This window comes from Strix aluco, chromosome 3 (assembly GCF_031877795.1).
Source record: "Strix aluco isolate bStrAlu1 chromosome 3, bStrAlu1.hap1, whole genome shotgun sequence".
Lineage (NCBI taxonomy): Eukaryota > Metazoa > Chordata > Aves > Strigiformes > Strigidae > Strix > Strix aluco.
In genome coordinates, this window is record NC_133933.1 from 59,860,627 (window position 1) to 59,883,983 (window position 23,357).

A 23,357-nucleotide genomic window follows, 5' to 3' on the forward strand; every position below is an offset into this window, starting at 1 on the left:
GCTGTTCCCGTGTGCCAAAAAACAAGCAGGAGGGGAAGGAGACCGGCCTGGCTAAACAGGGACCTTTGGCTGGATCTCAAGAACAAAAGGAGAATCTATTGCCTTTGGAAGAGGGGCCAGGTCTCTCATGAAGACTATAAAGATGCAGTGAAGTTATGCAGGGAGAACATTAGGAGAGCCAAAGCACAGCTAGAGCTCAACTTGGCTACAGCTGTTAAGGATAATAAAAAGCGTTTCTATAAATTCATTAACAGCAAAAGGAGGATTAGGGAAGATCTCCCTCCTTTACTGGATGCAGAGGGAAACATGGTAACTAAGGATGAGGAAAAGGCTGAGGTGCTCTATGCCTACTTTGCCTCAGTCTTTAGCAGTGGAACTGGCTGTTCCCTGGACACCCAGCCTCATGAGCTGGGACATGGGGAGGGGAAGCAGATTGAGGTCAGCACAGTTGAAGAGGAGGTGATCAGAGACCTGCTACACCACTTGGATGCACACAAGTCTGTGGGACCGGATGGGTTACACCCAAGGGTGCTGAGGGAGTTGGCAGATGTGCTCGCCAAGCCGCTTTCCATGATTTACCTGAAATCATGGCTAACTGGGGAGGTCCCATTGGACTGGAGGGTGGCACATGTGATACCCATCTTCAAGAAAGGCAGAAAGGATGATCCAGGAAACTCTAGACCTGTCAGTCTGACCTCGGTGCCAGGGAAGGTCATGGAGCAGGTCATCTTGAGTGCCATTACAAGTCATATAATGGACAACCAGGGGATCAGGCCTAGTCAGCATGGGTTTATGAAAGGCAGGTCCTGCCTGACAAACCTGATCTCCTTCTATGACAAGATGACCTGAGTATTGGATGAGGGAAAAGCTGTGGATATTATCTACCTGGATGTTCGAAAAGCATTTGACACAGTTCCCCATAGGATTCTCATAGAAAAACTGGCTGCCCATGGCCTGGATGAGCGAACGGTCTGCTGGGTCAAGCGCTGGCTGGATGGACGGTCCCAGAGAGTGGTGGTCAATGGAGCTAAATCCAGCTGGCGGCCGGTCACAAGTGGTGTTCCTCAGGGCTCGGTGTTGGGACCATTTCTGTTCAACATCTTTATTGATGATCTTGATAAGGCCATAGAGTGCATTATCAGTAAATTCGCAGATGACACCAAGTTAAGCGGGAGTGTCGATCTGCATGAGGATAGGGAAGCACTACAGAGGGACTTGGATAGGTTGGATCGGTGGGCCAATGTTAACAGCATGAGCTTCAACAAGGACAAGTGCCGGGTCCTGCACTTGGGCCACAACAACCCCATGCATCGCTACAGGCTTGGGGAGGTGTGGCTGGAGAGCTGTGTGGAAGAGAAGGATCTGGGGGTTCTAATTGACAAGCAACTGAACATGAGTCGGCAGTGTGCCCAGGTGGCCAAGAAAGCCAACGGCATCCTGGCTTGCATTAGAAATAGTGTGACCAGCAGAAGTAGGGAGGTGATAGTCCCCCTGTACTCTGCACTGGTGAGGCCACTCCTGGAGTATTGTGTCCAGTTTTGGGCACCTCAATAGGAGAGAGTTATCGAGGTGCTGCAGCAAGTGCAGAGGAGGGCAACGAAGCTGGTGAAGGGCCTGGAGAACAAATCCTATGAGGAGATATTGAGGGAGCTGGGACTGTTCAGTTTGAGGAAGAGAAGGCTGAGGGGAGACCTCATCACTCTCTACAGCTACCTGAAAGGACATTGTAGAGAGGTTGGTGCTGGTATCTTCTTAGAGGTGATTAGTGACAGAACAAGGGGGAACGGCTTTAAACTGCAACAGGGGAGGTTTAGACTGGACATTAGGAAAAAAATTTTCACAGAAAGAGTGGTCAGACAGTGGAATAGGCTGCCCAGGGAAGTGGTGGAATCACCATCCCTGGATGTGTTTAAGGGTCGTTTAGATGAGATGTTGGGGGATATGGTGTAGGGGAGAACTTTGTAGAGTAGGGCTCATGGTTGGACTCGATGATCCCAAGGGCCTTTTCCAACCTGAATGATTCTATGGTAAAAAGGGTTTTGGCCTGTGTAGTATGTGACACCATAGGAAAATGGGGATTTAAAGTATCACTGAAGATAACAAGCCTACAGTTTGTTTCCTAAATAGTGAGCTTGCCTAGAGAAGAACCTTTTAGCCACAGAAATGAGTCAACACTGATATTTGTGGCCAGCACTGACAGAAGTGTCAGTTGTTTAAGAAGAGATTATACCTGCTGTCAAACAGGGTTGCTGAAGGTGAACAGGCAATTAATGCTCAGGGCCCTGAACCCTGAAGGGTCACTGCATAAGCTTCCTGAAAAATTAGTCCAGATGCTCTTTAATATTTTCTTTGACTGGAAAACAGGTTAGGACCGTGCAATATGTGCATGGGAAGTGAAGACGGCTTCATGTTGCCTACATTCACAAGAGATTCCCACAACAACTGTTTGGGAAAGAAACATAAGGAAGTGCAGGTGCTGCAAGTGTTCCTCTGTTTCCTAATTCAAGTTATCTGTTCTTTACTTATCCTGTCACATGATACAAAGTTCCTGTGAGAAAGACCTGGGCATTATCACACTGAGAGCACAATATTTCAGTGTTAGTGTATTTTATCCCCCCCTTGGTTTTATTGATCAGCCATTAGCTTTAGATGAAATGCAGCACTGTGATTTTGATTTAGCTGCTGGAAGACCCTCTCCTATGAAACTTAATCTCTTATGCCCTGAATTCATTCCTCAAGGTAGGTCTGAAACTGGGGCTGAAGGGTTGGGAAGTGTTGTTCCTCCCTCTGCCACTTTAGCTCTTGTCTTTGTTATGGGTGTAACTATTAATGGTTCCATTGTTGTATGGAGAAGTATTTGCGAGGAAACTTCTCACTCCAAGAAATGCTCTCATACGCCTCCAGACACTCAGGAGTAAAGTAGAGATTGTGCCCACACAGGCCTGCATTGCTCATTCCCAGGATGTAGCAGATCTAAACGTTTTTGCTCAACTTTGACTTTTACACAAATAGATCTTTCTTTCAAATGAAGCAAAATCGTTGCAGGAAAGATTCTTGGCAGCACTTTTTGCCCTGGCTTCCTGAGGAATGCACTTGCTTTAAAAACTGAATGAAAAACCAATAGCATATAAAACTGCCTTATGACAATGCTGGCAGTTCTACCAGTTTCTCATCCACCCACGTTTACCAACCACTATGCATTATGTTAGGATTGTAACTTTAAAATGATAACCTCTGAGGACATGCTTTTTAATCACCAGCACCTCATTTTCTACTGTAAGAGTGTTGTGGAAGTGCTATTTGAATACAGGTGCCAGCTTTTAGATGTCTGCAGTGAGCATAATATCCCATTAATAATAGTATTGAAAAAGTCCTTCAGCTGAGACTTTCTGGATTTTCACACTCAGGGTCAATGAGAATATTTTAGCCATATGTACACCTGATACTTGCTACAACAGGGAGCAAAAATTTCAGTATTTTCCGGCCAGCTTAGGTCCAGTGTGGAACACCTCAGCATTGTTTTGACTCCAGAAAATATCCTATTGTGGTGACAGTTTGGGTATTCCTGCTTTATATCCCATCGAACAGCAAGTATGATGCTCAGTATAGCTTTAAAAAGCCTATTGTGCAATATTTACCTTCGTTTGCATTAATCCATTTTTTCTCAGCAACCAAAAACAAAATCAGTCTAGAAAGATGAAAATGCTCTAAACAAGCAAGTTTCAAGTTTTGTGGTTGAGAACGTCAGCACCAGACTTCCAACATGACATGCAGAGCTGAAGACCCAAATTATAGGCCACTCCAAACACAAGAGTTTAAAAGACAGCCGCTCCCCTCTTTCAAAAACTCCTCTGCATCTTTATGGTTTCTTTAAGAACAAGTTGTTGACGATGGTGTTTTCTTACTGTATTTACCCAAGCCCAGATTTATAAGAGCCAGGCAGGCAGCACTAGCCAGCTGCAGCTGGAAGTTGAGATTTGCTTGGGTAATGGCAGGGAAGACTGCCCGGCAGATAGGACAGGCTCCTTGCAGAAAGTCAGACTTGTGAGATGTGACTTTCTCTCAAGCTCTGCCTGCAGCCCAGGCTTCAAGTGTGATCTACGCTGATGGCTAGTTGCAGTTGATCAGTATCTCTGAAAATCATGTGGTCCCTAAATATGGATAAAGAACTTAACTTTATATGCTTTGCTTTGAAGAACTAGTGCTTTTTTAGATGAAAATCTAAAAGCTATCACACCATTTAAAACCAATAATAAGATTTTATCTCTTGATCATATTAGATTATGATCTCTTTAGCGGCACAAGCCGATAGCTTGATGAGGCTCAAATGCCTCATGTTAGCCTCTTTTTCAGTGGGGTGTCAAATGTGGAGGGCAAGAGGGGCTGAAATGCCACTGCTACCGCTTGGGCACGCCAAACAGCAGCAAGGATTTGACTGAAGCAGATATGCCCGGGTAATTACGGGTGGTGATCCATGTCCCCTTCCCCTCTGCCCCTTGCTGACTTAAGACATCCTCTGCCAGGTCAGCGTGTGCAGGGGACGGTCCCCACAGCCGTACCCCAGCTTTGGGTCACCAGGCACTTCCAGTCCCAGGTCTGCATGCGCGGGAGGTTGGCTTCTGCCCTTGTCACAGGTAAACCAACCTCTTTGCTACCGGGGAGGGTCCAGGGCCCTGCCTTGCGTGGGCTGCTCACTTGCAGCCATCGGTGCGTTTTGGTGTGTGATTTCACTCAGAGCGTCCTGAGAGACACGAAGCTGCTGAAAACACTGATGCTAACCGGTGCCTTTTGGAAAGGCAGCCATCTCCAAATGGCTAATTGTTACACTCACTGCTGATAGCTCGAGATAGTCGCTTTCTATGTGGGTTCGCTGCCCTGAAATCCTTCATCCCCCTTCCCGGAGAGAACGATCGCATTCAGCGTTTTAATGCTGCAGATACCCGGTATTTACAAACGCTGTGTGCGTGACGGGGCAATACTGCATTGCTTTCCAAAAAACAAAAAAAGCCAAGATCCGCCCCGCAGCCGAAGTCCCCGGGAGCTCCCGGGAGGGTCCTGCCGCGGGCACACGCCGCTCCGGGGGCTCCGCGCTCCGCTCCGCGCCGCGGCGGGACCGGGGGGGCCGGGCCGGGCCGGGCCGCCCCTCGGCTGTCCCCGCCCCCCGCCGGTTTGGGCCCAGCCCTCCCGGCGGCGGGGCCGGTTGCGCCGCCGTGCCATGAGAGGCTTTAAACGGCAGGTGCGGGGGAGCCGGGCACAGGCGCAACCGGCGGCTGCTGCGGCCCGGCGGTAGCGGCGGGCGGGCGGGCGCCTTTCGGCTCGGCAGGAGCCGCGGCGGAGCGGAGCATGTCGGTGGCGACAGGGGGCAGCGAGGCGGCGGCAGCGGGCGGCGGCGGTGGGAACCGCGTTTTCTTCCAGAGCCCCCCCCGCAGCGGCGGCGGCGGGAGCGGCGGCTCCTCCGGCGGCTCCTCCCGGGAGGACGCGGTGTCGGCGGCGGCGGCGGTGCAGGTCCAGCAGCGGCGCCACCAGCAAGGGAAAGTGACGGTGAAATACGATCGGAAGGAGCTGCGGAAGCGGCTGGTGCTGGAGGAGTGGATCGTGGAGCAGCTGGGGCAGCTCTACGGCTGCGAGGTGCGGGGCCGGGGCCGGGGTGGGGGGTTCCCCGGCGCGGCCGCCGCAGTCCCCCCGCCCGCCGCTGCTTCCCTCGCCCCCGGCACCCTCCTCCCGCCCCGAGTCGCGTTTCGGCCGCGGGCAGGGGAGCGCTGTCACCGCCACCTCCAAATGACATTCCCGGCCCGCCGCCCCCTCCCTGCCGCCGCCCCGCGCCTCCGCCGCGGGGGAGGGGGGAAGCTGGTCCCCTGCCCCGCGGGGGAGGGGGGAAGGTGTCCCCCGGCCGGCAGAAAGAGGGTGAACGGGAGGGGACAGCCCTTTGGGGACAGGCAGTGGCTGCCACACGGCCCCGCATGGAGCGGCCCCGCTCCTCCCGGGGGGCCCCGGCAGGCCCGGGGGTGCCGGGCGGCGCCGGGCTCCCGGGGAGGTGCGTGGCCGGGAGCCGCTGTCCCTGCAGCCCCCGGGGCGCGGAGGCGCCTTCCCCGGACTGGGGGGGGGGTGGGGGTGGTGTCGGTCCCCGTCAGAGGCGAGCGGGGAGAGCGGTCTGCCGGGAGGGGGGGCGGGGAGGAGGAGGAGGAGGAGGAGGAGGGAGCTGCGCGGAGGCGGCCGTTGTGGAGGAAGGTCTCCGGTGCGGGTACGGTCCCCGCTAGACCGTGGTCTTTCTTGTGTGACCCCGGCCCGCAGAAGCGGGTGGATGCTAGCCAGGACGTTTCAGTGAGCAGTTGGAGGATCGTTAGGATGAGAATCGAAAATACTGGGGGTTGCATCTAATCTGTAGACACCAAACCTGGCTTTCTGTTATTCTGGGGAAAAAGTGAGTGTTGCCAGAATGATTTTTCTTCTGTAGAGGACAGATGAACGGGAGGATTTTTCAGGATTATTCAGAGGAGTAGTAACTGTTATCTTCCCTATATAAATGACAATGTTGTAAGTAAAGGAGGCACAAGTACTTTGTTTTGTCAAAGCTTCATTAGAAATGTAGACCTTCTAGTCCCCAGGGGATCCTACCTTCCTGCCATCTCGAGTATTTACTGTTACGAAGGATCAAAATGTTAAGTCTAAACTGAGGTTCCACACCTCCCATCAGTAGTCTAATTCACTTTTATTAGATACTTCTGAAGTGAGATTTGTTGAAGCCAAATGTGAATTTTGCACATAGCATCTCTGGAGCCAACATCTTACCCCAGGGTCCCCAGCTATTCTGGAGCTAGGAAGGCAAGAGCTTGACAGTCCCTGAGGTGTGAATGTCTCGAGTGGATGTGAGGGCCTAAATAACCAGGCCTGAGTATCTAGCATGTACATAATACAAATGCTTAAAGAAACTTCCTTTCATCTCAAAACCAGTTTATCAGCAAATTTGTCAGAAGGACTTTCCCTCATAAAAAATGTGCATGTGACAAGTTAAACCTCCTTAACTATTCACATCTATGAATTAAGGTAAGGAAAGATAGAAATGGAAACTCTGGTTAAAAATAAGCAGTTGTTACTCTTCATCTTGGTTTGACTTGCCTCTCCAGCCTTATGATTTGTTAGGCCACATAGCCTGTAGGCTGCAAGGATTTCTCTGAGGTCAGAAGTACTTACAACTGTTTGCATGAACTGATGATTCTGTGTCTGCATGAGCTGATAATGTAGTTAGTGGTTGCCCTACTGGATCTGTTGCCTCTGGTTTGACTCCTGTTGTTCAAAAGCGCCAGGCCTGTTTGGCCTGCATGCTTTTGACATGCAGGTGGAGTTGTTCTATATGTAAGAAAGGATGTAATACATGGGACCAAACCAAGGTCCAGAGGAATTATTGCTGCTCTTCACAGTATTCGAATGACCAGATTGCTAGAGGGAGAAAAATGTCTTTCATTCTTTCTTGTTGTGGCTGCTGCCTCTGACTGAAATAGAAGATCTGCTTTAGAAGGAGGGCTCCGCATTAATATGGGGACCATATATGGCTGCATAAAAAGAACTTTTTTGATTATTTGATTTGAGGTGACTTTTAGGGAAAAAGTGGTTTGACACAACAGATGAAAGTGTTTTTACCTTTGAAGGTTGAGGGCAAAATGTTTAAGTCGTCTTCTGCTCTTCTTTGCTGTTATGCATGAACTCTATCCTGTGTCAGCACGGATGACAGTAGTGAAAAGGTCAAGCAATGAATATCCTATCAGAATAAAGTTAAAGATGCATGATGAGTGTAGTGATTAAAGACAATAGCAATTTAATGTAAGATGTATTGCTTGAATCTGCTTGAATTACTTTTAGTCTTACAGATGTAGTTCTTAGGCTGAAACTTAATCACCTATGCAGACAGTTAATAACCCTGTCTGAAGGCAGGTTGTGGGGGAGTTGGGAATTGCTTGCTTTAACTTGGGTGGAAGGTCTGCCATAGCTTCCTCATGCAATGACACTTAAATTCTGAAACAATCTGAAATCTTCCAGAATGTCAGAAATAGCCATCGAATTGCTAATCCTGGAGGAGCTAACCGGTGTCAGTGTTTCATCACTGTTCTGATTCGGAGCTCTGTTTCTGAGGAGCGGAGCAATGCACTCCATTCCTGGGAACAGCAGAAATTAGTAGAGGGCACTTGCAGTGCGGCACACTGGAAGTCTGTAAGAAGACCTGGATGTCTCTTTGTGAGACTGCATACATGTAGTGCCTGCTTGCTGTTTTCCATTTAAATAAAGCTTTCTATTAAATTACGCTGAGATTCATCAGTAAGGGGATACTTGCAGAAAGACTCCCTTTATTGAAAGCTAAACATGTATTCATAGTCTCTCAAGTACTTGCAAGTTAAGTCAGCTATAAGCCCATCTTGGCTTGGTGACAAAGTTTAGGAGATGAGGTTGGGAATTAAGGAGACAGGTTTGTGTTCTTTTTCTAGTGGATCTTGTCTTAAGCGGTACAATTTTAGGTTTAAAAATTGGATGCCAAGCAGGATAATGGGGTTGGGGAAGTGGTTTAGAAGGAGTTCTCTGAGACTATTTTTAATGCTGACCACAGATCCGTGATACAAAGATCAGCCTGAGAGGTTACTTCCACGTGATGCAGACTTTAGGTATTAAAAACCAATGTGAATGGTAAATGGTTACCAAGGTAGAAAATTTTAGTAGGACCAGACTCTTAGGCAGGATTTGTTTGGCACCAGAACCTGCCAGGCTAAAGTACTCAGGTCAAGTGCTTCATTGTAAGTGTCAGTCTGGCTGTTTGCTCCTGGAGCTGCTTCATTAAAAAAATGTTTGTTCTGGTTTATATGAATGCTGAAACAGGTTGTGGTCACAGATTAGTATATTGAAAGTGCAGTGCCTTCACTGCAGGATTTGAACTGACTTCAGTGTTGACCTTTACTAGGTATCTTGTTTCTAAAAATAGTTTCTCCACAGATGCTTCATGTTTTGGGCTAAGTCCATTATTGGTCAAGAATTGTTAAGTAATGCTGCACAGAACAACTTACATCATCACTATTCATTCCCTAATGGTTTGCAACTTGTAGTTCAGCATTAAAGTGATGACAGTCTAGTTTTCCAGATGTATGATCTATGTCGTGTGCACCTCTCAAACTTGTACAACTTTATATATGGAAAAAGCCACTGGATTTGTCCCCAGAAACCATTCAACTTTGCAGGTGAATTACTGTGCTCAGGGGTCCTGTCTACCCACATTTATAACATTTGCTATAAATGGCAAGATGCTGTTGGAATGAGCACATGGAGGGCACAGATTTTTGCACAGCATTACTAAGCAGTGAAGACAGATTTTGCTTGTGCTATGGGTTTGTTGCTGAATATCTCTTCATGTAGAGCCTTGTACATACAAATCAAATGAGCCCTTAGATTTTGCACTCTAAAGGTTGAGTATAAGACTTACCTTTTAATATGAGATACTGCTGAGCTTAGTTGGATAATCAACTATTTTATTCAAGTATGACTACTCATGTATGGAAATTGGTGCTTGGCAAAGGATATGACGTTGATCTGGAAGTAACAGGGGATTATATCCAAGCTTACCCTTTTTCCATTTCAGGGCAAAATACCCTGGAATTCTGTTCAAAAATTAAATGTACAAGAAAATACAGCTGCAAGATCTGCCCTTAAAAGCCCCTCAAATGCTTTCTTTAAGAGTACAAAGCCGTGCCAGACTAAGAATTGTCATATGTAAGAGTCTCTTCCACCTCCTGATATGGGTACTGCAATGACAAGAGTGGCATGAAGCTCTGAAATGGATAAGGGATTTCATGTTGTCAGGGCCAATCTATGGCCATTAGCTTAAAAGAAAGGTATTGGTGGGGTGTGGGAGGGAAGGGAGCAATTTAACTTGGTCCTGTGTAGATTGAGCTCCCTTCCCCTGGGCGCTCTGTGACTGCAGTGCTGGAGAACACTCTCTTTGGCCGATGTCCTGAAGCTCCTGGGATATGCTAATGGTGACAGCTTGTCCCTAATATAGTGTCAGGGAGTCTGTTGGTCTGTACACATTTCGGTTTGAACTGGTTGGTGCCAGACAGGAGAAGACAAAAGACGGGCCCTTATCTAGGCTGGAGAGAGAGATCACGAAACTAAAAACTTCCTAGCCTTCCCTTTCCTCTCCTGCTGCATGGGTGTTTTGGCCTCAGTGGTGAAGCTAGTGACAAGGTGTAAAAGGTGAACTGAGTGTTGTTGGGAAGGTGAGCTGTCCGTCTTGTGTCAGGCTTTCTGAAAAGGATAGCTTCTTGCAAGAAGGGTTCTAGTCACTTAACCTTGAGCTCCAAACAAATTAGCTGCCTTGTCTGTATTTTAAAAATTTTCTTTTCAGTACTGAATCTAGTTGCAGACTGATGGTATTGGTGGTCTACCAAGAGCCATGCTGCACATGTTGAATAACTGGATGCTGTACAGGGCATCAGTTCCTCTGTGTGCATTTGCATCCAAACAGGCATGTCTTGTGATCTGATGGACTTGGTTGCAGCTGCTTCTCTCCCTACTATTTGGGACTGTATTTATATGGGGCACTGACCTTCACAGTATGGACTGCCTTCTCCAGCCCACTTGCTCACGGGTCAGTGGCTCTGCGCATCCCACAGATCCTGTGTGTCTGAGACAGTTGCCATGGTTACCAGTGATCTGTTTTGCTCTGGGTTTGGAAGAATTCTGAATAAAATGGTGCAAGCACTTCAGGGCCAAATGCTTCCCCCCACACCCCAAACATCCCGTCCTTTCCAAAACAGCCTGGTCAGCACGCTGCTGCGGCTGCCATGTAGTGATGTGAACCCGACGGTATGATCAGGTAGTACTTATTCCTCAGGCTATGGTGAGGTAATGTTTGAAATTCATTATTCATTTCTCAGAAAGCCTTTTGTTAAGGAAATCCACTGAATAAAACACTACAGAAGCAAGCTTCTGCTGACTGTCTGACTCTTTGAATAGACTTCCTCTAACTGGGACTAAGATCTCACAAATGGTAATTGCATGTGGACTCCTTTCTAAATGGATCAAAAGTGAAAAGAGACAGAGGGGTCTGAGAATTAGAGAGTGTCACTCCTTAAAAGGGTGCAAGTCAGTAGGAAATGTAATAAAGGGTTTCTTCTGGAAACAGAGTATTACAGTCTAGATGCATTGGAGTAAAGTACTTGGAGGTCCATCAAATTGCCTAGAAATGTATTTGAATTATTTCTTTTGAACAACTATTACAGATGTGAGATCTCCACACGGTATGACAGGAACTCTGGAGCACTCTCTGGAGGTCAGGAATGATGCTCAACATACCCCTGTCAGTTGAAGAGTTGCTGTGATCAGAGACCTACAAAGGACATGGGTAACACTGGCGTAGCAAAGGCTTCTTATTGTAGCAACCACAGAAAGACACTTGAATCCCAAGAGTAGAAAATGGGAAGGCCCAGATGGCCTATAAAATGCATGTTGCTGTAAAACAACCTTGTAAAATGCATGCTGCCACTTTCAGAGAAGGAACGGGCTTAAATACCTGTGAGGGTGCCAAGCACCTGATGGCGGTGAGGCCAGAGCCTTTTGCCTCCAAATGCACTGCTTAAACTCTGATTTTAGGTTCTAAAGACCCTAATCTAGCAGGAAATGTACCCCCATTCAGCTACCTTCCTCCTTTTTACATGCAAAATTTGCACTACATCTCAAAGGAGTTCAAAAAAATTATTTTTCTACTCTTGAGTTTTGTATAGTCTGGATGTCATTTCTGCACTGGTCATGTTCACTGTTTTATCTTGAGTAGCAGCAATATTCTTGACTTCTAATTTAGAAGGTTTGCAACATAGATCTTCATCTTCCATAGCAAATCTTTTGTCCCTTCCCTCTCCGTTCAAGATTCAACTGGTCTCTTTGCTGAAGCAGTAGGTGTGGTTGTTTTATAACAAGGCAAAGAAATAATTGATTGCTTACATCACTTAAATTTTTATAATTGCACTTGTAAACAGTAGCTTCCAACTGTTGTGGCTACAAAGGCTCTTCTGCCTTTAGGCAAATTGCTTTACTTAGAGTCAGGGCTTGATTATCCAGGGTAGCAAGGGTGGGGAGTGGGTGGAAGAGAGAACATGTATACAATGGAAAAACTGTGGATTAAAAAAAATAATTGTAAACTATGCTGCAAATCACACAGTGAACATCTAGCTGAAGGAGGAAGAGGAGGAATTTGTCGTTAATCTACCACTTTTTCCCACTCAAGTTCATCGCACAAACCCATCTATATTGCTTTTGGACTTCAGTCTAGCTTGCATGTGTCTGTACTTGCAGCACAATTAAACTACAACATGGATGATCTATCCACAGATAGCAGAGAGCTGGTTATGTTGCGCTTTGTTGAAGACGCTGGGCTGACTTGTGCACTGATGGACCCTTGTACCCCTGTATTCTGCCAGAGTGGGATATCTCCCATTATTCTCATAGCTTTGCATTAGCTGATCTAAACCGTCCTATGGAAGGAAATGCCTGAAACAAAAATAACCCTGTTTAAATGAGGAAAATATGTATTTCATGGCACATGTGCCTCTTCTTTTAAAAGGCATAGGGAATGTTTCTAAATAGGTGTTGTATCTAAATAAAAAGATGTTCTACTTGAAGTAAGACTTCATTTCACAAGTAGTGTGATAGTTTAGGTTGTCATGAGAATAAACTAATTCATGCCTTGCAAAAGCTGGCTGAACTCCTGTTTGCATTCTTGTAGTTCTCCCTTTAGATTAGCTTAATGTCTTGCCACTTAAAAGGCACTGTACTTGGCCCCAGACCCAGCCAAAAAAACCCTGAACAATTTTGTAGTGCATATTACTGCACATAATGTGTGAAGCAGTTCTCCGAGAGTACAGGAGATGCTGATGAAAAAAATGCTATCCTGTCTCTAACCTGATTCAGTCTGAATTATGGTCACCTTGTCTCTTGTCACCACAGGTGATAAAGCAGCAGCAGCAATATCAATCCATTCTTCTAGCAGCCTTGTGTCTTGCCTGCAGTATAAGAAAGCTAAGTTCTAATTTTTTTCCCTTCCTTTTTTATTTTCCTTCCCTACATCTAACTGCAGAAACTTCTATTTGACAGCACAAATTGAGTAGGTTAGACATGGCCATCCATCTGTGTCACTGCAACTTTTGGCTGCCTGTCATAAAACATTGGCAGTTTCTTTTGCTGTCCCCCCTGTGTGACACATGGAATTATGGAAGTCAAGATTTCTAGAAGCTATTAATGTTGGAGAAGGGAGGGATAAAATCTTAATTGTATGCAGTCCATACAGCAGCAATATGACTATATTTCAAAGGTAGAATAAATCTATCCTGTTAAAGATCTTCTTGGAACAAGGTTCGGGCAGAGATGCATACTGAAACAAATCAAATCTTCTTTGAAGTGATAACTGTTTAATTCTGAGGATCACATCTGAATAGCAGAACTGTTACCTTTTTTTCCCCTAGGGAGCATGATACCTATTCTAGGAACCAGTTCAACACTGTATCTTAAACTATTTTCAGGGAACACACAGATCACAGCTCCAGAAGGCATCTTGTATCTTTTCAATCCACATGATATTTCAGTAGTGCATATCTAATGGATCTAAACCTAGAGAAAAATCATAACATGTCCTGTAGTTCTTTAATTATTATAATGCTGGTAGCTTAATTAATTTCGTGTAATACTGTTCAGCATGTGGAGCAAAGCTAGTATGAAAGATAGCATTAGAGTGGCTTAATGGTAAATAAATGGCTAGTTTGTGCAATGGTGCTAGTCTATAGGTGACCCTTCCAGTGGTGACTGAGAAGAGTTTCCCATTCTGAGTGTGCTGCCAACAAGGGGATCACATGCTTTGGTCCTGTGTGTTGGACTTTGACTGTGCCATCATTTGCATTTACAATGCCTAATGAAAATCCTCTTATCAGACTGTCTTAATAGGATTACTTTCCAGAACACAGAATTGGGAAGGATCTCCTAGGTCATAGGGTCTGCTTTCTCATTTGCAGATAAACTCTTTGCATTTTATATCATTTTTTTAATGGAGTAACTCAGTTATATGATGTTGCTTTCCACACTATTTCATAGATTTAAATAGACCCTTTAAACCTTTTAGACACTAGGTTCTTTCCCACCCCCTTCATAAAATATAGAAAGACATAGACAGAAGACAATGCTTGCTTAGGATGGGCTTGCCTGGACTTTCACTCTGGGATGATGTTTAAATAGATTGTAAATGCACTTTACTGTCTGTCCTTACTCTGAGCATCATCAGGCTCAATTGATGACCGCAATAGAGGGGCAAAAGTATTAACACAGTGATTCTGCTGAGGTCACTTACTACCTTATAACAAAAATCTGCCTTTTGAGTAGATGTCTGCAGACTTTGGGAGAATTGTGCTCACTAATGTTTTATAGAATTAATTTAGCAGTACTTGGAAAATATATGATGCTAGCTGCTCAAGATACTAACTTATTTTAGGACTTGAATGATAATTTAGATATCTACTTCAAAAAAGTTAAGTCTAGTGTGGTACAAATGATTTGTTCTACTTTAGGTGACTGATATATAACATTTTGACACATTTACTTTAAACAAAAAGAATGCCTTGAGCTTTTAAAACTTGTTGCTTTACATTTTAAAAGATAATACCGGAAGCACATAGTGCAATTTTTTTGTCAGAAAAGAAGTCCGGATGTTCTGGAATAAATCCTTGCGTCTTTTCGGTTTTGTTATGCTGCTAGCAATCATGCCATTTTAGGCTTACTGTCAAACTCTGTATTCCTGTTTCAGGTGTACTGAGGGAAAACTGCTTAGTCTTCTTTCTAAGAAAGTTAACAAAACTCCCTAAAGCTGGATTATGGTTGAATTCCTCCTCTTAATACTGAAAAGTGAATCCTTTCTGAGTGCAAAAACTAATGTGGGGAGGAGTGCTGGTGGGAACTAGCTCACTGGCAGCCAGAAACATCTCAGCTCTTACTTCAGCTGTCACTGCAGTACTAGTTTACTAGACTGCTCAGCTAAAGATTTAATTGACTTGCTTATTTGTATCCAGATGCTATTTGTTTATGAAGACCAAACTCTTACACAGAAGATTCACTTTAGTGTCTTGAAGTAATTCTCATAACCAAAGAATACATTTCTGTGAGGAAGCAAGATATCAATCCTTCACTTTAGTATCTGGAAGTTATCTTGTCTGAGGTTGCCTGCAACAAAGACTTCCAGGACTTCTGTAAAAGCAAACACCTAAACAATTTTTCCCCTTTGTCGTCTTTTTCAGTAGGTTTCTGAATGCTTTTTCTTGTTCATTTTTTTAAAGTTTATATCAGATTTTACCTTTAAATATGTAATGACTACATTTGATATTAGTATTGGTAGCTCTTACTCTGGGTTAGCAGCTTGCAGTGCATTGGATGTAGCAGGTGGAAGGAGGCAGGACTGTTTGCCAAAATACATTTTGGGGAATCCGACAGTGAAAAGCAGCACTGGAATCAAACAGGAGTCCCATACAGTCTTTAGCTCCCTTCTCCCAGGGTTTGTCATCGTTGTTGAGATATTATCCCACTTCCTGAATCTGGAGATATTTGTATTAATTTTAAAGATACCTCAGGCACTCGATCTTTCGCAGTCTAGGGACTTGCCAGGAGAGTGAAGTAGTGTGTCTGGCCCCTGGGTAAGAGGACTGTCTGCTTTAAAGCATGATAGAACTCCTGCTGATATTTCTTGACAGCAGTGGACCAGAGCCAAAATGCATTGACTGCCAGTCCCTGGCCTGCCTGCTGCTCAAAATTAGTGTCTTGGGGGAGGGAGAGGTCTTGCAGTCATCACTGTGTAGAGTACCCTGCTATGCCCAGGCACTGCTTGAAGGACTTGCTACAAACAATGAGAAGCTCTCCAGATCTCTTACAGACTAAATTTCTTCAAGATTATGTTGCTCCTAGATTCTGCAGGATGTGAGAGCACTTGTTTTGGTACCACTGAATTTTTTTCCCTCCACAGAAGGCAGACTTCTTGTTTCCCATGTCAAATCTGACAGGACCTAATACTTCTGACTTAAAGAAATACTGGCATTTGAAAACTGTCTCTGTTCCAACCAATAACACTTTAACTGGCTGGTAAGACAAAAATGTGGTGAGAAGACCACGAGTGTCAGACACTTGATGTACCCATGCTATATGACGTTTATTGCAGAAGTCAATTTACACACAGCTTCTCAGCATACAGAAAATCAATACTGGAGACTAACAGATTATTTTTACAGGGCTGCTGAATCTGAGGTGAGGAGAGCCATTTAAAGGCCTCATTATCTCAGGTGCTCTTTTCCTTGTGTTCTTTCAAGTGATCTGATGGAGTAAATAATCCTTGAAGTGCCCCAAGAGGCAAACCTACTTAATTGTACTGCTGTTTAGCCTAAATTCCCAGAGTGCAGAGGACCTGATGTTGATCCTGTTTGGTTGAAATGCTTTTTTAAAGTGTCTTCCTTAGGTGTCTTTCATCTCCGCTCTTAAAAGAAAGCAGTCAGTCTCAAATTTGACCTAGTGTGGAGTGGCCCTAGTCATCAGGGGTCATGCTAGGAGAGCATGGCACCACCATGGTGTGAATGAAGGAAAAAACCTGCTGATGAATCTTAGGGCTTCTCTGAAGTGCTACATCAGCACTTAGTAATCTTAAGCTAGTGCTGTGTGAGTTTTATTCCTTTCTGAAAGGGGAATGGATTTTTCCAGAGGCTAGAAAGTCAGTTCCAGGCATGGTATGTGCTTTCCAAGTAAAGCTGTATTAGCATGGAAATGCAAGGATGAGGTGTAGTAACTTATAACTGTAGAAGATGCCCTGTGTGTTCCTCCTGTGTTGTCTAGCTATGGAGCTTGGAGCATATTCAAACTTTGCTTCCATGTAGTGCAGCTTGCTCTCACAAGCATCTTTCTTCTTAGACAAGAAGTCCTCTCTTCAGCTTCTCTGACTCACCATTGCCTTCCATGTGGTGCAGCAATAGAGTATGGGTTTAGCTGTTATCAAATAATTACATTCTTCCCGTATGCAGAATTATGTACAAATTGCAGGGAAGCAAATGGGGCTTCTGTTATTTGAAGTTGGAGAGTGACCTGCTACTGTGAATCAGGCAGAGGTAGGAATGCCCTGTGACTGCTCTGTGGAAAGTCATTCCACTGGTGTAATCCTCAAAGTATCACCATTTAGAAAGCTCCTGATGGCTTAACTTCCTGTGCCTATCAAGGATGACTGTGTAACAGTGATTTAGTGTACAACATGTATTTGCTAATACCAAACTATTTCTGCCCTGTGTGAAAGTGGATGATGACAAAACCCATGATGTGTCCTTCCTATCTGCTTTGGAGTGTTTTGTTTAACAGTGACAACCAAACATAGACTTGGCATGTCCTGTTTTTTTATATTGAGAACACAAGGCATTTGCTTTGGAGACAGCATCTGATTTTTAACAAATGTCTTGCTGAGATTGGATCCATGTCATGAGTATGGTTAGGAAGTGCTGAATGCTTCTCTCTTCCTCTGCTCAGTGTAGTTTGTGATTGATGACTCTTCTTCATTTAGCAATTTCACACTCTAGTGATTCCTTTAGACTTCTGTAGAGATGCACAAATTACACAACAATTCCTTAACCAGCATGTTATGGATACTTTTGGATAAGCTAAAGTTGTTATGAGAACAGTAAAATACCAGTATTGGTACTGAAGAAGGCTAAATGAAGTCTAAACCTTATTGTGACTGCATGTCAGTTCCTCTGTGCTTACTAATGACACTGCAGTTGCAGAGTGCAAGATTCTTTTACTTTCTCTGCATGAGCAGAGGTGGGTTTTGGTTTTTTAAATTAACCTTATGGCTGAATGGAATGCCTGATGTGCTGTATTATTGGCAGTTCTTTTTGGGGAAATGGGTATTTTGGTGTCCTAAAATATTTTCCCTGTAATCATATCTTCTCACCAATTGATTTTATTCTGTGTTGTGATAAAGATGAGAGAGCTGCAGCCATTGTAATGGGGGATTCACTTTTATTGTCAAAGTTATGGGCACCATGAGGTCTAGAGTTCTCACAAGACCAAATTCCATGAGATTCTGACTTTTATTTCTTGTGGTGCTTGTTTTCCATAATTTAGTAGCAATGGCATGAATCCCAGAGAACTTGCTGCTCCACTTTGTGTCTTACCTACACCTCCACCTGCTGGCTACATCCCTGCTTTTACTGCCTGTGGCTCTAGCGTAACTTACCTTCTTAGGATGCATACCACAAGGACACATCTCCTGCCTTGAGAACTGCTCTGAAATTTAAGTGCTTGAGAAGATGGATTACTTGGCAACTCTTTTGGGAACCCTCGTCCTAGAAAGTGCAAAGGCTGCAGTTGTTGATAGAGCTCTGAGGAGATGAGGATTTTGCGACCCTTCCTCCACCTACTTCTCCACTGTCAGCAAGTGGAGGTCAAGTTCTGTGCTGTCCTAAACCTCATGTCTGACTAGTGGAGAACAAATACTCCTCTCTCCTAGAGCTCACTTCAGTCCCTCTCAAATAGGTGATAGAAGGGTATCCACTGCCTCTGAACCTATGGGAAGTGTTGGGTTATCAGGGCCAGGTAGGAAGAAATTGGATAAGCAAAAGAGAAAATGGAAAGTCGGGCGGACCTGGAGAGGCAGAAGTAAGATAGAGATGGTAGAATGCATATAGAAAGTGTATGGTAGGCTGCCTGCCTTGTCTCTGTTTTTCCATTTTATTTATTTCACTAATGTGTACTTCTGATCCAGGTATATGGGTGTAGGTCTCCTTGCCTAAACTCTGCTGGCTTGCTTCTAGCAGCAGGAGTATGGGCAGTAGAAAGTGTCAATTTGATAAATATAAATAATTATTTAGTAGCTTGCTTTCTTCCTGTGCCCCTGAGTCCCTAATCCAGCTTGTCCCCTTCTGTCTTTCTCCTCTTTGTTAAAGACTCACAGAAATATTCACAGTAGTGGAAGAGAGAACATCAGGGGTTGTAGGGACAATGAGATTGACAGTAGTTTATAAGTTTGCTTCTCTTGCTCTGGAGGTTGCTTTTTGGACAAGTGGATGCCGGAATTTTCTATTTTAGGAAAACTTGTTTGAATAATGTTTAAAGCAATGCCAGTATTGGAGAGTCCACTGGAAGCGGATTAGAAGGAGCAGTAACATGATCACTATCAACAACTGTTGTCATTTCTACAATTAAGTGAGAATGTATGTACATTAACTCTGAAGGCACATGAGGTACCCAAATGCTTCTAAAGAATTTGTCAATGTCTTTTGTAACTTGTTCATCAAACCTGAGCAAGTGTCTACAGGTACACTTGTGCAGTTGCCACCTCACTCCAAGCCTACCACCAGTAAGTGAAATGGTCTTTGTAAATGGCTTTTCCTTAGACTTTTCTGGGTTGACAGCTGTTCAGTAAGATGGATTGTTAATGGCCATAAGGACTTTCTCATGGAACAGGAACCACCAGGTCCAAATGTCTGAGGTACAGGCTATAGCAAAAATGAAATAATAGACAGTTTTGAGCTAATGTTCTGCACTCTGTGCTTCTCAGAGGCATGTTTTAAGGCAGATTTTTAATAGAAGCAATTTTCCACTCGCTGAGCCCAGCTTAACACTTATTTAATTTTAGTACTCCAGGTATGGTACAGTTAGTGTTAGAAAATGATGGTCTCTCAACATTAATCTCAAAGTGACCTGGTCATCCTGTCACATTATGGCATCTGCTGTTATTCCAGACTACCACTATTTTCTCATCCTTTTGACTTTTAAAAAAAATCTACAAAAAGGCAAATCCTGAACTATACACACAATTATTTCCACAGTGCTGAACAGGAGCACTAGGGATGTGCTTTTGAAACACTGCAGCAGACTGGTTGGCTATGCCTCGAAAAAGCAGGTTTCTTCCCTTCTGATTTTCACAGCTGCAGTGTTAAGCATAGAAGTAGTGAAGTTAGAGCATGTCTGACTCTGTCCTCCCACAATGGCTTGTTTTTCATGTTGAGTCTATCCTGTATGATTGTTTCTTTTAGCAGTCATCCAGGTTTCTGACTTCTTTTGCTTTTCAAGTGGTCCGTTAACAAATCAAGGTGAAGAAAGATGCATTAAAACCTAGCCTGGGAATTTCTTGCCCCAAAAGACAATACACAGACAAGGCAAAAAAGAAGGAAATCCATCCATGAATTAGTAGAGACTGCCTCACGGGGGGAGCTGTGTGCTGAGCAGTTGGCTTTCAGCTTTGCTGCCGTAGATGAGGAGTCTTTGCTTGCTGTAGCAAGCAGACGGGGGTGTATTATAGGAGGGCAATTAACATATGCAAAGAGATGACCATTTGGCATTACTCTTAGTGTATGAGATGCTGAAGGAAATGAGACTTGGAGTGGAAGCTGGGGAAAAGGAGTGTGATCTCTTCTCTCCTCTCTCCTAATTTACAAACCCTCCCCTCTCAAATCTTGTAGTTGTCAGTGTGGAGCAGCAGTGATGTTGAAGTTGGCTTTTGGTCAAAACATGGCTGCAGAGCAGTGGTACTACTGATGAGGCTGGCTGGTGGTGAAGGAAGGAAGACTCAAGCACCCCTGAGAAAGGAGGAAGGTCAGCAGCAGCCCTCCAGCTGGCTCCCTAGTGCCAGGTGTTTCTTGTTTGAGCTCAGCTGGGGATGCCTCTGCTGCTGGCTGCAAAAATAGTATTTGGTAAGAGATCTTGCTCTTCACCATCCACTTTATGCAGTGGCCTCGCAGTGCTGTGTGGGTCCTGTGGGGGCTCAGGCACAGCATGTGGCCCTGGCCTTGCTGCCAGTTGTCCTGTGTGCTGCTGTTGCACCTGTACCACGCAGGTTGCCTGGGCTGGGCAGGGCCAGTGCTGGGTATTGGACACCTCCCTGGGGATGGGCTGAGGCCAGGCTGGGATGTGGGCCCATGGCAGGGCAGGGCTGTGGGGAGCTGGAGACTGGCCCTCCTGAGGTGTTGCTGGATGGGAGCTGACATGGGGTGTGCTGGGCCAGGGGAGCTGAGCAGGGACAGTCAGGGCTGGTGGTGCCCCCAGGGCCCTGGCATTCAAGGGAGTTTGGCTTCTGGGACTGGCTTGCCAGCTCACTTTAGGATACATTCTTATAAAAGCCTTTAGTTCTGGGGTGCAAATGTTGGAAGTTTGGCCTTGCAGGGAGAGCTCCAGGTCTGGAAAACAGGCTGTAAGGTAGGGGTGTGAGGTATGCTAATGTGCGTGTCAGACTGAGCATTTGAAGATGTCAGTGCAGACCCAGGTGTGTTACCATAACCAGAGCAGCCCTATGGACCCTGGTGAGAAGGTGCGTGTCACACCATTAATTTAGCTTTTATGTAAAGACTTATTTTCTGAAGCATCTTTGTTCAGCCTCGAAGCCCATTTAAATGTCAATATCTGGAACAATGTTTCTTATCTTAATTTCCTCATATCATGACAGTTTGATACGCTGAAAGATTCTGGTTGCCACAGACTCTTGGTGCTGAGGATGAAATAGCTGTACAAGACACAGTAGGGGAGGGGAAGGGAGAGGAGGGAGCAGGCCAAGCCCAGAGCCCATGCTGTGTTCAGGGACTGTTGGGGACTGGGTGCTTGCTGGAGCTGTTAAAAGGAGGAAAGACAGTAAGAGCCCAAGTACTACTTACAGTCCAGTATTCCTCCAGAAGTCAGCCGTACAACCTCTTCCTATCACTTTGTCATGGAAGTGCAGGAGCTGATGACTTTTCTGGTTGTATCTTTATAATATTCAGAGCACTACCTGACCTGCAAAGATTTCTGCAAAGGCTTATGTAGGTAAGGGAAAAAGGATTAAACTTGTTGGATAATAGTGTCTTTGCAGCAATGTAAGCCAGTCTTGGCTGCTGCTGTGTTAATGGTGTCTTAACGAAAACTATCAGCAGGCTAATGGCAGCTTCGAAAACAGAAACTTACCCTGCTTCATCCTATTTGTCTCTGAAGAGGTGAACAGTTCCAGTCCTAATGATCCATTTAACTGCCAGTATTAAACAGACATCATCTCAAGAAAAATTATATGCAATTAAAAAGGAAGAAGCTTGTTAATGTAACGTTGAGGCTGCGTGATTGAGGGCAGTCAAGCAACTAAAGACAGATTTTTTTTTTTAAACGGGTTAGTTTTCATTTGACTCTTACTCACAGAATTTTATTTTTCCTGTTTCCCAGATAAATATTTACATTGCTTTAATTCTGAAGCACAGTCGGTCTCGAGTGCTCAAAGGTTAATGAATAAAGCTTCAGAACTAAGGGCTAGCTAAGTATTTCCTCCATGTCAGTTGGAAATGATCACTTTGACTTGCCCAGTGTCACACAGTTCAAGACCACACTTCCTTGTGAATCAGACTTCTGCAAGCCCTGGAGAGCAGCTGTGTAGTGTACAATGAGTTTGGTGTTCAGTTGGCGTGTTTCTTCTGTGTGCAGGGATAGCCTTGCGTGTAAAACACAGCCAGATGCAGAGCAGGTGGACTAACCTGGGCTCTCAGGCCTGGTGCACTTGTGAGCAGCATGGATCACTGTGTATCTAGGCACTTCAGTCCCATATGCCCGTTGCTAGGACTGCTGGTGTCTTATTCCCATGGTTTTTTTGCTCCAGTAAACTGAGCTGCTCTTTATTTCCCAGTGAATTGTAGGAACTTGTCTGTCCTTGGGGCATGTTTTGAGGGGGGAAAGGAGGAAGATATTGTGGAAAAGCATCAAATGACTGAAATAGCTTTAAGGCTGTAATCAAACGGCTATAATCATCAAAAGGTGGAAGAGTGTGGGTAAGCAGCAGTGGGGTTTTTGCCTGTAGCTCCAAATAGGCCAGGGAGTGGGAGCCCTGAGTGCACAATGGACTACTTGTGTGTAGGAGCTCATTAGGACCAGTACATGAGTAAAGGCCAAAGCTGACTTGCTATAAAACAAAGTGTTAAAAGAAGGCCAGAGTAACTTCCTGTGAATAAGAAAAGTCAAACAAGACAGATACCATTGCCTTGACTGCTAGGGCAATGTGAAGATGCTTTGGTGTAAAACTGTGGCCCAATGCTCAAAACAACTCTTGGCACCTGAGCCAGATTGCCAGGTAGAATCTGTGTATAACATAAGCCACCAACCTGGGTTTACCAAGGGATGAGTAATTTTTAACTATAACTTTAACTTACCCTCTGTTGTTCCTCTGTATATTTGGAATCTTCTTTGTAGATTGGAAGCTCAACTAGGTGTTATTTTTCCTTTGGCTCTGAAGTATTTCAGAATTTCACATGAATATTCCCTATTTGAGTGCATACATCCTGAACTCTTCACTTACAAAAAGTAGTTCTTTTTTT

At 44.8% G+C, this 23,357-nt stretch overlaps 1 protein-coding gene across 1 annotated transcript in view; it reads left to right on the plus strand.

Annotated features, from left to right (window-relative positions):
* Window positions 1-5,219: 5,219 nt before the first annotated feature.
* Window positions 5,220-23,357, plus strand: part of PPP1R14C (protein phosphatase 1 regulatory inhibitor subunit 14C) — a 53,014-nt gene continuing 34,876 nt past the window's right edge. The window contains exon 1 of the mRNA XM_074820699.1: window positions 5,220-5,628. Coding sequence (XP_074676800.1) covers window positions 5,344-5,628 — 285 coding nt within the window. The 5' untranslated portion in view covers window positions 5,220-5,343. The remainder of the gene's footprint in view (window positions 5,629-23,357) is intronic.